At 45.9% G+C, this 15,070-nt stretch overlaps 1 protein-coding gene across 1 annotated transcript in view; it reads left to right on the forward strand.

Moving 5' to 3' along the window:
* Positions 1 to 10,432: 10,432 nt before the first annotated feature.
* Positions 10,433 to 15,070, forward strand: part of Kdm7a (lysine demethylase 7A) — a 58,183-nt gene continuing 53,545 nt past the window's right edge. Inside the window, exon 1 of the mRNA XM_036181006.1 lies at positions 10,433 to 10,782. Coding sequence (XP_036036899.1) covers positions 10,589 to 10,782 — 194 coding nt within the window. The 5' untranslated portion in view covers positions 10,433 to 10,588. The remainder of the gene's footprint in view (positions 10,783 to 15,070) is intronic.

Genomic DNA, 15,070 nt, shown 5'->3' on the forward strand with positions numbered 1-15,070 from the left:
CCTTTGCCTCCCAAGTGCTGGGATTATAGGCGTGCGCCACCACTGCCCGGCTCCTTCTCTACTTTTATTCAGTCTGGGATAGTGACTGTGATAGTGGGGCCCAGTCTCCCTCCTCAGCTAAACAATTCTGGAGACCCTCTTACCAATATACCCAATGGTAAGTATGTCTTATTAATCCCCTAGGGGGCTACGTGTGTGTGTGTGTGTGTGTGTGTGTGTGTGTGTGTGTGTGTGTGTGAGAGAGAGAGAGAGAGAGAGAGAGAGAGAGAGAGAGAGAGAGAGAGAGATTAGAGCTGTGTGTTACCATGCCCAATTTTACGTGGGTTCCTGGGATCTGAACCCAGATCCTCATGCTAGAATAGCAATCCCTTAATCCATGGAGTCATCTTCCTGATCTGTCCTATGATATACTTCTTAATCTGAGAGTTAAAATTAATCATCACAGATATCAAGCAGTATGAAATAGTTCCTAATGACAAAAGCAGATTTTGTCAGTACTGTCACGCCCTACCCATCCCCCTTCACTGAATGTTGTCCAGATCCGTTTGCTACTTTGGGACTATTGGCAGCTATTTTGACCTTGTTTAGTCATTTTTCTGTTGACTCCACATTTTTAAATAAAAACTTTGTTGTTTCTTAATAAGTTGGACATTAGCTGTTGACTTCCTGCTACTGAAGACTTAACTCTTTCTTTCTAGCCCTCTTGTTTTCTGTCCATCCTTAAAATTTTTTGAAGTTTCTTTTATTCAGCTGAGAGAAACAAAGAGGACAGAGAGAGAGAGAGAGAGAGAGAGAGAGAGAGAGAGAGAAACATATGCTTGTCACAGTACCTGTGTGGTCAGAGGAAAACTTTTGGGAGTAGGTTCTTTCTTTCCACTATGTGGTCTCTGGAATCAAACACTTGGGATCTTCGGCTTTGTGGCAAGTAGCTTTCTTGGATGAGCCTCCTTGCTTTCTTTTTCTCTTCTTTTCTTTGATTTTTTCTTTTTCTTTTCTTTTTTCTTTTTCTTTCTTTCTTTCTTTTTTTCTTTCTTTCTTTCTTTCTTTCTTTCTTTCTTTCTTTCTTTTTTTTTTTTTGAGATAGGGTTTCTCTGTGTAGTCCTGGCTGTCCTGGCACTCACTCTCCAGGCTGGCCTTGAACTCATAGAGATCCGTCTGCCTCTGCCTTCCAAGTGCTGGGATCAAAGGCAAGCGCCACCACTGCCCAGCCCATCTTTTAAGAATAGTTATTTCATTTTGGTTTAAATAAATAGCCAGCGTTTAAGTGAGATGCACACAAAGCTCACAGCGTGCTATGCTTGCTTCCTTCCTCTTAGGGCTCCAACTGTTCTGAAGTTGAAGCAGACTTATTTTCCTACTTGCACATTGTTCTAGTGTTTATTCATGAACTCCCCACTCTGATTCTCCAGTATACCCAGTTCATTCTCATCTCCTTTTTATTTTTTCTTTCTAACGTTAAAAGGGCATTTCCACTGACCTTCCCATCTCCTTGTTTTCATTTCAGAGACTTTCATCTTCCTGTCAGATCTGACAGGTTGTTCTCTGCGCCTGTACTCAGCCCTACTCCTGGAGTCTGCCTTTTCCATTCTCCCAGTCTCAGGAATCTTAGCAGGAAGTATTTAAGCAAGGCAACATAAATCACCCTTCCTTATGCTTCGGATTCCTGCCCCAGTCCCTGTGAACAGATCATTATTTTGGCATATTCAAGATCATTTAGGCATAGTACCTAACTGTTTTCTTTTTTCTAAAGTACTAGAGATTAAATAAATCTAGGGTCTGATGCATGCCGGGCAAGCACTTTACCACACAGAGCTGTATCCTCAGTCTATTGTGGTTTATTTATTTATTTATTTATTTGTTTGTTTATTATTTATTTATTTATTTTCTGAGACAGGGTTTCTCTGTGTAGCTTTGCGCCTTTTTCCTGGAACTCACTTGGTAGCCCAGGTTGGCCTCGAACTCACAGAAATCCACCTGGCTCTGCCTCCCGAGTGCTGGGATTAAAGGTGTGCGCCACCACCGCCCGGCTTGTTTATTCATTTTATTTATTTATTTATTTATTGAGACAAGGTCTCATTGTGTAGCTTTGGCTGGCTTGGAGCTTGATATGTAGACCAGGTTGGCCTTACACTCCGAGATCTGCTCATCTCTGCCTCTCAAATGCTGAGGTTAATGGCATGCACCACTAGGCCTGGCTCTAGATGATCATTTGTCATAATATCATTGTCATCATCATCATAGTTAGTGGTTTTTCAAGACCAGGTCTCTGTGTAGCTCTGGCTGTTCTGGAACTTGCTCTGTAGACCAGGCTGTTTCTTCCTCCCGAGTGCCGGGATTAAAGGCATGCACCACTACCACTTGGTTTTTTTTATTATTATTATTATTTTGGTGAGTTTTTTTTTTTTTTTTTTTTTTTTTTTTTTAGACAGAGTTGCATTATGTAGCCTTTCTGCTGTCCTAGACTTGCTATGTAGACCAGGCTGGCCTCAGACTCACAGAGATCTGCCTACCATTTTTTCCATGAACTGAGATTAAAATCATGTACCACCGTGTCAGACCCTCTACTTTGTTTTTAAAATAGCTTTCCTAGACAGCTGTCAGAGCACATATATATTACTCTTTCAAAATACCAAAACCAAAACCAAAAGGGCTTGGACTAGTGGCACACGTCTATAATCTTAGCACTTGGGAGGTGGCTGGAGGATTATCAGGGCCATTCTTGCTACATAGCAATTTTGAGGCTAGCCTACACTAGCTACATGATTCTGTTTCAAAGACAACAAAGGCTGGGCGGTGGTGACCCACGCCTGTAATCCCAGCACTCGGGAGGCAGAGGCAGGTGGATCTCTGTGAGTTTGAGGCCAGCCTGGGCTACAGAGCTAGTCCAGGACAGGCTCCAAAGCTACAGAGAAACCCTGACTGAAAAACTAACAAAACAAAACAAAACAAAACCAAGCAAAAAACAAAGACAACAAAAACAAATGTTTCATTTATCTGGGCATGTTGCTGCTGCACAATTATAACTCCAGCACCCAGGAAGATGAGACAGGGTGGTAGAGAGTTCAGGGCCATCCTATCTTGTTCTGTTTTTAAAATTTGCATTACTTCTTATTGTTATAATGTGTGTGATTGCACAAATATGGCAGTGCACACGTGGAGGTCAGAGGACAGCTCTATGGAGTTGATCCTCTCTTTCCTTTTTAACATCAGTCCCAGGGACAAACTGAGTTCTCTGGCTTGCACAGCAAGCCACTTGCCCACACCAGCCTGAGTTTCTTGAAGTATAACTGAGCTATAATAAATAAACGGTACACATTAATGCATACAGTTTGAACTTAGGCATGTTCTGTGAAACTGTCACCAGTTGGAGCTGGAGCACTACACTTATCTGTTTCCCACAAACGTTAGTGCCTTTGTCCTTCTGTCTTCTTACCCAGGGAGGATCACCCTACCCATTGTGGAGGCTCTCCGATCTGCTCATAGAGCTCCTCGATGCCAGTGAGCACACCAGACTCCAGTTTATTATCCCCTTGGTTCCATGTGACTGTGCCTTCTTCAGCATAGGGATGAGAGAGATGGAGTGACATCATGCAGACCTATAAGCAAGTCTCACTGTTCCTGTCACTAACAATGTACCTGCAGCAAGTCAAGTCTTACTTCCCACATTAGAAGAGCCAGAGGATCACACTGCTACTCACGTGAAGGATGTAGATATCAAAGGGAGAACATGGACTGTGTTCTGGGACTAGACACTGGAAGATCTCCTGGCGTACAATATCTGCTCTGCTCTTGCCTCTGGTCACAGTCAACAGCTTTGGGGGCTATCATTAGTCTTTCTATTTCTCCTGGACAATGAAGTTTCTCCTCTCCTTCATCCCTTCTTCCTTCTGCATCAGTCTCTCTCCAGCCTCACCTCTCTGCACCTTCAGACTTTGAATGCTTCTCTTTGAAGCCTCACTCAAGAAATACTCTGGGGTTGGGAGATGGCTCAGCAGTTAAGAGCACTTGCTGCTCTTGCAGAGGACCCAAGTTCAATTCCCAGCACCCATGTGGTGGCTGACAACCACCTGCAACTCCAGGGTTAGGGTATCTGATGCCCTCTTCTAGCCTCCATGGGCTGCTGTACCCATGTGGTACGCAGGAATTAACACACACACACACACACACACACACACGTGTAAATAAGTAAAAAGTATAGATTCAATTAGAGAACTTTTCTAGGCCACCCAATCCTGCTACAGATAAATGGGTCAAGTTGATTCTCTGTTTCTTGTCCATCTTTTTTTTTTTTTTTTTTGTATGTAGACAATATTTCCCAGTTTAAAGACACCCCTGGATAAGGGTGACAAAACCAAAACAGAGGTTGTACAATTTTGCTTTATCATATATCCATATTACATCATCTGCCCCACGAATCTTTTTGCTCTAAATATAGATTAAAGGGTGTTTTTAGTTGTCCTTAACTTATTTTTGGCAAGGCTCGGCTCATCCTAGGCTTTACTCTTCCTAATACCTTTCATACAAGTCTGTGCCACAATTCTATATATGTTCTTGATTGAATGTCCCTTTCTCTAAGTCAAAATCTTGGGTTTGGAGGACCTCATTATTAACTCTTTACTCATGGCTTCTTCACTCCTGTGATCTATCATATTCTTTTTGTTTTGTTTTGTTTTTCCAGACAGGGTTTCTCTGTGTATCTTTGCACCTTTCCTGGACTAGCTCTGTAGACCAGGCTGGCCTCAAACTCAAAGAGATCCACCTGCCTCTGCCGCCTGAGTGCTGGGATTACAGGCGTGTGCCAACGCCCAGCAATCTATCATATTCTTAAAAGCAAGAACTATTTTTCTATTCCTTTCCTTTTCTTCATGGTACTGTAAAATCTGATTTTACTTTTGTAGGGTAAGTGTGCTGAGGACCAAACCTAGATAGAATCTCACTCGTGCTATGCAGGTGTTCTACCACTGAGCTATATAACTCCAGGCTCCAAGTCTAGTGAACTCTTAGTAACCAAATCTACTTTTATTACATGGGCTAAAGTCACTTTTTAGTCTTTTTATTTAAAAGGGTCTTTAAGTGTGGTGGTGCGTGCTTTTAATCCTAGCATTTGGGAGTCAGAGGCAGATGGATCTCTGTATGAGGCCAACCTGGTCTACATACTGAGTTCCAGGACAGCCATGGCTACATAGTGAGATGCTATCTCAAAAAAAAAAAAAAAAAAAAAAAAAAAAAAAAACCAAAAACAAACAAACAAACAAAAACCCCAAAAAAACAAAAAAACAAAAACTTATCTATCAAGCATAAGGAGATACAACATTTTTAAAAATCATAACAAGTCCTGAATATTAAGGCTGATTATACATTTATTACTGTTTTTGAAATACTTAATAAAAAAGAGAGCTGGAAATTCTGATTTTTATCTGCTACACTGTGAAGCAAGGTACTGAGTGACAGTTTGCAGCTTTTGCCCTGTGTCTCAGGGTGTTAGGCTTGGCAGCAAGTGCCTTTGATCACTAGCAACCTCACTGACTCCTTCAATAATATCTTTTTATTGTTTTGGTTTTTTGTTTGTTTGTTTTCTCCACACAGGGTTTCTCTGTGTAACCCTGGCTATCTTAGAACTCACTCCATAAACAATGCTGGCCTTGAACTCATAGAGATCTGGCTGTATCTACCTCCCAAGCTGGGATTAAAGGTGTGTGCCACCACCAGCTGGTCCTTCAATATCTTAATGTGGACTGTCAGTGTAGAATTTCCCTAGCTCCTGGAGTAGAAGCAAAGTCAACCACATTATTAACAAAGCTGCTAGTTTTGCATCCAAGGTCTTTTCCCACTGTGGCTCTGTTTTCCTTCTCTTCCCAGCACCCATGAAGCATTCCTTCGATTTTGCAGACTTTATCTTTTTCCCTCCATCTCACAGAATTAAAACTTCCCAGTTTTCTCACTACAAGTGTGAGGATATTTTCTGTTTCCTTTAATACAATGAGCCATTGTGAGGACCAAGTAATAGAAAGTGCTATACAAAAACAAATCATGAGGATGGAGAGATGGCTCAGTGATTAAGAACACTTGTTGCTCTTGCAAAGGACCCAGGTTCAGTTCCCAGCACCACATGGTGGCTCACAACCATCTGTAACTCCAGTTCCAGGAGATCTGACACCCTTCTAACTTCTGACACTTCTAACCTCCATGGGCATCAGGCATGCATGTGGTGCACAGTATATATATGCAAGCAAACCTTTCATGCACACAAATCCAAAACCTCAACAAATCACTAGCAATTAATGCATGATAATAGCTTAAAGTAGAAGTCCAAAGCGTATTTTTTTTTCCCCAAAGAAACTGGCTGACACAGTTACAGAGACAGAAAAATGCCAGTAGTACTATAATCAGAATTGCTACGTTGGAGCTAACATTCCTTATCAGAGAAATGAGGTTTGTGGATGAGTACTAAACACATGCACAAAAACCTCAAGAGATCTACTGCCAGTACTGTAGCACCTACAGACTAGACAGAGGACGCCCCATCATAATTTGTCAGATTACACCTGTATGGAGGCAGGTGTCTTTCTGCAAGGTATTTTTCTTAATTCTTTTTTAAAAATTGTGTGTGTGCATACACATTCCATGAGATATATGTATGTGTGTGTGTGTGTGTGTGTGTGTGTGTGTACAGGACAACTTGCAGGAGTAGGGTCTCTCCTTCCACCATGTAGGTCTTGGGGACAGAACTCAAGGTTGTCAGGCTTTTTGGCAAGCACCTTTACCACTGAGCCATCTTACCAGTCTATATTTTTAAAAACTCTTTCAAACTCTAATTTGGGATAATTTTCTAGCTGTTCCTTAGTCCTCTCTAATACTATTAATAACCAAACAATTATGGATAATTATAGTTAACAGCTATATGGCTTATTATGTGCTAAGCTGTACTCAGCAGTTGGTTATCTCATTTAATGCACCCTAAGCTGAGGCAGATATTCTTATCATTCTCATTAAAATGAAAAAAAACAAAACAAAACAAAACAAACCACCACAAACTCGAGCATAAGTTGTCGTAGAGATACCAGGGTGCAGAAACCAAAGCCATGTACGTAATTGCTATGTCTGGAGGCTGCCACTAAAATGTTGGCATTATCCAGAGTTTTACCCTGCATCTCCTTTTTCCTCAGCATTGAACATTTGTGTGCACAGCTTCTTTACCCCACTCCCACCCCTTTTTAAAGGTTTTTATTCTTACAGTGTACTTATGCCTGATTGTTTTCATTTGCTCTTTAAAACTATCTTTATTTCCTAACTGCAGGCTCAATCAGGTAGACCAAACATGAATACAGGGCTTTACTAAATAAAGCTCATCTTAATGAAGTCTATTAAGTGGAATGGAAGGTCCATTTGCCACACTATTGGTGGCACTTGATCAGATGACTAAGATGGTGTCTCAGGTGCTGTCCACTGGGTTTCTCAGCATCATAAAGTTACCTGGTTTTCTTTGCTACATGTTAGCTGTTGTGGTTCTGGTGGTGTAACCTAAGGTCTTAGATAGGCTAGTCAAGTGCTCTACCTTAAAGCTACTCTCCTAGCCCTTCCTTCATAATTACTAAGAGTTTTGTGGGGATTTACTTGAAATTATGCATGTTACAATCCTTGTGGAACTTTCAATTTATACATTTTATACCTGTGTGATTCCGTATGCTGTATGCTGGGCTATAATATGTGATCATTAACAACAACAAAAACATGAAGCTCTGGGCCAGTGGGATGGGTCAGCAGGTGGAAGTGCACCTGAGTCTGTCCCACCTCCAGATAGAGCAGTGGAAGGAGAGAACTGACTATGTTGTCTCCCACAAGTGCGTGTGTGCTGTCCCACAGCATGTGTGCCATCTCTCTCTCCCACACACAATAATCATGAAGCTCACTTACTCTCAATTCAGTCCAACAAATGCACGTTGGCCTGTAGCCTTTTGACTTGCTTTATTAGTTTTCGCCCTTTTTTTTTCCTTTGCTTTTTTGAGACAGGGTTTCTCTATGTAGCCCTGGCTATCCTGGAAACTCGCTCCATAGACCAGGCTGGCCTCAAACTCAGAGATCTGACTGCCTCTGCCTTCTGAATTATGGGATTAAAGTCATGCGCCACCATGCCCGGCAGGTTTTCTTGAATTCTTTTATCTGACACACAATTAAGGCCCCAAGTTCATCTTGCAATTTTTTTTTTTCTCCTTCAGTCTTGGAGTCAACTATTTTGCTAAGAAAAATAGAGGATTGTATTTAGAAGCCAAACTCTGGACTCATTGTTTTATGAATTCATTGTTCACAGATCCTCTCAAGGGACAGAGTATGAACATACTTATATTTCTACAAATAGAGCTTGATACCGCTATTACTAGCCTACCAGAAAAGGTTTTCTAGTTTTCTTCTCCCATGTATGTGCTTTCTTTTTCAACAAGGAGAAACGACTTCCATTTTCCGTAGTATACTTACCAACTGGAGTACAGGCTGTACATAACCCATACCCTCTTTATTTCCTCCCCAGTGTTAACTCTCCCAGGTGTGCCCTCAGAGAACGCTAGGCACCAGGCTGCTTTCTGCATGGATGCCTCTGGCTTTAACAGGTCAGCTTTGGTGCCTGTCCTGCACCGCTTGTATTGTCCTTTGACCTCACGGAACCTCTATAAAAACGTGAAACTCATTCTTTTTCTTTTTTCTTTTTTTTTCTAGACCTGAGGACCGAACCCAGACCACTGAGCTAAATCCCCAACCCCTAAACTCATTCTTTTATGTTTCTTCGTTACCTCCCTCTTTCCTCTCCTCTTGCCTCAGTGAGGTAAGGAAGGCATTATTAGCCATAATTTTTAACAGATCTTTGGGGAATTGGTCAACCCATTATATATGTGCTAAAATTACATATCTTCAAATTCATTAAAATTATACATGCTTCAAATTGATTGAGTTTGTGTCAAGCACGCTTTTCAGGCCTTTCTTTTCTTTTCCTGTGAAGTGAGAAACTGTGGTGTAGTACAGAAAGGACTCGGTAGAATGAAGAAACAAGGTTAGTTCCAGTTCTGAGACGGTGGCAAATTACTCATTTTCCTAAAAAAAAAAAAAAAAAAAAAAAAAAAAGCCGGCCGGCCGTGGCGCACGCCTTTAATCCCAGCACTCGGGAGGCAGAGCCAGGTGGATCTCTGTGAGTTCGAGGCCAGCCTGGTCTACAGAGAAACCCTGTCTCGAAAAACAACAACCAAAAAAAGGCTAGAATAGACTAAGGAGATTTACTGCTTGGGGACAGAGTGAGTTGATTCACCTGCCCATCTTCCCAAACCAAAAAAAGTTACCTAGGGAGCATTATTGCTTTCCCCGGATATAAACGCTCACAGAAATTCAGCTTCCAACACTTGATTTGATAACCCTCAACAGTCTTTCTATACGGCTCATTCTTCTCTATTCGATATTTGTTAGGTGCTTTTATTCAGTCTGATTTGGCTTCATCTTTCACTGCAAACAGTGACGGCCTGGGCTGCACCGAAGACTACTCAACGATCCTTTTTTTTGTTGTAGCATCTCTCTTCCCAGGGAAAAGACGGTTCAAATTTTCTCCCCACCTTCCCAATTAGCATAGCAGAGTAGTCACAGCCACGTCTGGTTCTTTATAAAAACGCCGGTCCTTCATCCTCTCCCCCAAGCCCATTTCAAGACCGGTTCCCCGCTGGGCGACGGAGGCTAGCGGAATTCCTCCCGGAGTCGGGGCTCTTCCTCCCCACAGCGGCTGCAGTCAACACCCCGATTTCCAAGTTGCCCTCGGGGAATTTGTGCGCGACGCTTTCGGAAGTTTGAGTGCGTTTCACAAGGCATTCCTCCACTTCGGGAGGCACAGCCGCCTGACGCGTCACCCCGGCTGGGGCCCACGCACGCCGGGGGTGGCATCCTCTCCAGTGGGCGGCTGCTAACTGACGTGAGGCGAGGCGACCCCGGAGGGCTGAAACTTCGTGGCTTCTCCGCCTCTGAACAGAACCAACCACCACGTCTACCCTTCTTCGCACGGCAGGACCCCCGGCCCCCGGCCGGGACTTAAACTCAGGACCAGCGAAGCCCGCTCCACGCACGCTCCCGCGGCCGTCCTCCGGCCGGAGCCGCGCGCCCACCACCGCCGCCGCCGCCGCCGCCGCCGCCGCCGCGCGTGTCCTCACGGCATCTCCGCCCCCTCCCCGAGCCGCCAGCCCTTCCAGCCGGTCGCCGCGCGGGTCGCCGCGGAAGGAGCAGGGAGCGCGCGCCGCGGCTGGGAACGTGCGCGAGACGCACAGCCCCGCGCCGAGCGCCGGAAGCCGCGGGCCGGGCCTCGCGCACTGCGCGCGCCGCCCCCGCCCCTGCGCCGCGACCTTGCTCGCTCGCTCGCTCGCGCGCGCGCACTGAGGCGCCGCTGCTGCCGCCGCCGCCGCCGCCGCCGCCGCCGCAGCCGCCGCCGCCGCCGCCGCCGCCGCCGCCGCCGCCGGGGCTGCTGCTCCGGCTGCTGCAGGAGGCGGCGCTGGCTGGCGGCTGCGCTCGCTCCAGTCGGCGAGCGGAGGAGCGAGCGAGCGAGCGAGCGTGTGTGTGTTTTTTAAAGATGGCCGGAGCGGCGGCGGCGGTGGCCGCGGGAGCAGCAGCTGGAGCCGCCGCGGCAGCGGTGTCGGTGTCGGCTCCGGGTCGGGCCTCGGCTCCCCCTCCGCCTCCGCCCGTGTACTGTGTGTGCCGGCAGCCGTACGACGTGAACCGCTTCATGATCGAGTGCGATGTCTGCAAGGACTGGTTCCACGGCAGGTAAATAAACCCCCCCTCCCTCCCCTCAGCCCCGCCGCCGTCGCCCGCGGCCACCGGCCAGCCGCCGCCGCTGCCGCCTGCGCCTCCCCCGGGCTGGGCCGCCGCGTCGCGCCCCACGTCCCGAAACCCGGGCACTGAGCCCCCGGGCCGAGCGGAGGCGAGAGCGGGGGGGTGGGGGCCCTCCCCGCCTGCCGGGCAGGCTGCGGAGCGGAGCCGGTGGGCTCGGCCGGCCCGGGCGAAGAGTCGCCACAACAAACAGGAACAAAGGGGCCGGCGGAGAAGTTGGCAGGGGAAGCCCGGGCGAGGGGACGCGGCGGGCGGCGCGGCTCGGGTGGCGGCGGAGCGCAGGCAGGCAGGCAGGCAGGCCCGCAGCCCGTCGCCCCCCACTGCCCTGGCTGCCGCCGGCCGCCGCCGTCCCGGGCTCCCGCCGCCCCACGCCTGCCCTCGGCGGCCGCGGCGCCTGCTTCGCTTCCGGGCGGCAGCCGCTCGGTCCGGCCGCGCGTCGCCCCCGCCGCGGGTCCCGTCGCGCCCCCTTCTCTCTTTATCAAACTTCCTCGGGCGGCGCGACGGGACCCGCGGCGGGGCGGCGTGTAAACAGAGCAACAGATGAGGGACTCGAGCGGCTCGCGAGGTGCGGGGCCCCGTCACGGCGCAGTTTGGCTGGCCGCCGGCCCACCCCGCAACACACCCCCTGCGGCCGGGGGCGGGCGGCCGGGGTCGGGGCACGTCGCCGCAGATCCTCCCCGGCGTCGCCGTCGCGCCTCAAACTTTACACTGAGTGCGGTCTCGGGCGACACCGGGACGGCCCACGGCGGTGGCCCGGATGCCGGGGCCAGCCAACTTTGGGGTGGTGCGGTGGCGGACGTTGCCCTCGGATGCCGCCGCCGCCGCCGCCGCCGCGCCGCAGGTTTGACGTTTCGGAGAGCTCGGGCCGCCTCCGCAGCCAGGCCGCCGACTCGTGTGTTTTGTAATCAAAGTGTGAGGCTAATAAAGGGCGGCGCCACAGCCTCTTGACTCCAGCGTGGGAGGGATTCGCAGGCATTTAAACAAAGAAACTAGTTGGGGTTGGGCTCCCAAAGTCCTTATTTGGGTGTTGTGGCAAAGCCTGCGGTCACCTTTAGGTGAGGCAGGTTTTCTGGGCACCGTTGGATGTTGTATCTTGACGGGAGCCCGCTTGGGAGTTATAGCTGTTATGGTGACTGTGGTTGTAGGAAGTATCCTTTGATTGACAGCAGGGCATTTAAATACCGCCCCCCCCCCCCCTCCCCAATTTTACAGAAACATTGCACCACCAGGCCAGATGCCTTAGTCTCCCTCTACTGGTCTGGGGAGAGAAAACCATTGATACTACAGGGTTCTTTTCAGGGGTGATGACTAATTAGGTAGAGTTTGACTTAATTTTCAATTACTGAGTTTTAAAGTTAGGTGTTCCTAACAAATAACACACACAAAATTATCACTTTAAAAGCAGAGTTATGGGGTTAGGGATTTAGCTCAATGGTAGAGCGTTTGCCTAGCAAGCACAAGGCTCTAGGTTTGATCCTCAGCTCAAAAAAAAAAAAAAAAAAAAAAAGGCCGAGTTATGTACTCATTTTGTGTAAAGGCAAACTTGAGCAGTCTGACAAAAGGGTATTGTAATGTCTGCCACTTAGTAAATGTTTTCCTGTATTTTGATTATATGCAAAGGTGAAATTTGTAGGTACTAGGTACTAGACCCTTCCGATTCTATGCCTACATTCTCTGCTTCCACAACATTCCAAGGAACCAGAAAAGATTACCCAACATTAGATTCTAAAAAGAATAAAACAAGAATTAGTTCCAGTTTCAGAAAGGTTGAGGTTTCCAGGGGACTATTTGACAGACATATGCCCCACTGTGTAATTCACAGATCTGATAGGTTAATAAATTGTAGATTTGAAGTTTTTAAAGCTAATTTTATTGTCATGTGGGTGCTGGGGAGTCAACTCAGGTGCTCAGGCTTGGGCTGCAGTCTCTCGACCCCCTGGTTCTTTTGAGACACGGCGTCTCTGTATAGGCCTGGCTATTCTGAAAGCTTTGTCGACCAGGCCTGATACTCAGAGATCCGCCTGCTTCTGCCTCCCAAGTGCTAGGGCTAAAAACATGTACCACCATGCCCACCTGCAGTTTTCTGGTCTTAAATTAGGTGTCTTAATGCTAGGTGTTTCATGATAAACCTCTGGCTATTTTTGTCACACATTTAAGTACCAGTTTGCACACAGGCATTGAAGAGGCAATAAAGAAGGCCAGTATCTATCTTCATCACATATACATGTGATTTCATCTGTGGAGGTGACTCGGGTGAGCCCAAGGTCCTTTTGACCACCAATCTTTGAGATGTTAAAGTGGTACACATGTAGTTTTTAAATATTGATAATTTAGAATCTATATGCCTTTCCTATGATTGATATTTATTCTAGTGAGTCACTTTTTAAACACAGTGACGTATTACTTAACATATTAATTACTAAACATTATTTATGTACATGAGAATTGGTCCCTAAAGGACCCTCAGTTTTCAAAAAAAAAAAAAAAAAGATCCATTTGCAGAGTAGGGTAGATAAACAGTCTTTACCTGGATGATTTCTTTATTTTTTCTAAAATTTGTTGTTGTGTGTTATGGTGTGTGTTCTGGGGTGGGCCTCAGATTGTGACTTGCATGGCAGGTACCTTTATCAGGCTTATCTGTTGTCTGGGAACCTGAATTTGTCTTAATTTCTTTTGAGAAAGAAGAAAGGGTCTTCCTTGATGCAGCGTTAGCTCAGGGTGACTAGAACAGCTTCTTGGGTTGAGACTGTTGAACTTAGGTGCATCCTTGGTGATGAGGAGTCCTGTCCCTTAACCGGCCTGAGCTTTTTTGCAAGGGAGAAAATAAAAGGACCCGTAACCAGTAGGTTGTGATGTATAATTGATACCCTGGGGTCAGTGAGCTGAGAGATGGGCAGGATTTTCCTAGGGAGTTTCTTTTCAATTTAAAAGTTGAAAAGGTCTTCAAGTCCTGGTGGAGGTAAGACAGTGCATGCAGGTGCTCCTTGTGCTGCTGCAAGACTTTGATATCATCCTATGAAAAACTACATCATTGTTCTGCTTAAATTGTACTAGAATGGAGCAGGGCGGGGGTGGCGCACGCCTTTAGTCACAGCACTTAGGAGGCAGAGGCAGGCCGATCTCTGAGTTTGAGGCCAGCCTGGTCTACAAAGTGAGTTCCAAGATGGCTAGGACTGTTGCACAGAAAAAGAAACCCTGTCTTGGGGGTGGGGGGCGGGATTGTACTAGAATGTTGTGTCCTATTTAAAATTAAACACATATATCTTTGTAGTTACATATTCTTTAGTTGGCTTTTTTTTTTCCCCCTCTGAGACAGGGTTTCTCTGAGTAGTTTTGGTGCCTGTCCTGGATCTTGCTCTGTAGACCAGGCTGGCCTTGAACTCACAGAGATCCCTCTGGCTCTGCCTCCTGAGTGCTGGGATTAAAGGTGTGCGCCACCACTGCCTGGCTCATTCTTTAGGTTTTATAAGAGTAATGTATTATAAAAATTAAAAAAAAAAATAGAGAAATAAAAGTAATATGAAAGTCCATATCTTTCATGGATAACTACTATTTAATGTTTGAGATAGGATTTTTTAAAACAAAATTGGAGTTTGCTTTATGTATTTAATCTGTTACTTTTTTTAAACTAGTGTGTACTTTTTGTCATATTTTTAATGCTGTTTGAAAATTTTTTTAGTGACTCTAGTATTTTTTTGGCATTTTAATTCCACATACACACAACATTTAAAAGTCATTTTTCTGTTATTACTTTACTGCACCTTGCATTTATTAATGGTGATACGATTTACACCCTTTAACCAAAATTTTGTAGGTATCTCTGTTTCCTTAGATTAACTCAAATAGAGAACCTGGCTCATGCCAGGTATTCAGTAAGAAATTCCTTGAAAAAATTGGTTAGAAGATACAGCTGTTTTTGGTTTGACGTATCTTTGCCAGGTTGTCTCCTGAAATGTTCAGTTCCCAGTGTCTTTGACAATATAAAATGTTACTAACTTTCTTTGAAAGACAAACAACTTTGGCAATTTGTATGTAAGTGAATATTTTTTTTAAAAAGCCTTGGGCATAATGGTGCATGACTGTTAACTAGCATTCTGGAGATGGATGGTAAGGGAACACAAATTTGAAGCTAGACCAGGCTACTTAGTGAAACTGTCTAAAAAACAAAACAAAAAAGATGAAAAAAAGTCACCAAAAAAACAAAAACCAAAAAAACCCCAAA

The sequence above is a fragment of the Onychomys torridus genome, chromosome 3 (genome assembly GCF_903995425.1).
Source record: "Onychomys torridus chromosome 3, mOncTor1.1, whole genome shotgun sequence".
NCBI classification, from domain to species: domain Eukaryota; kingdom Metazoa; phylum Chordata; class Mammalia; order Rodentia; family Cricetidae; genus Onychomys; species Onychomys torridus.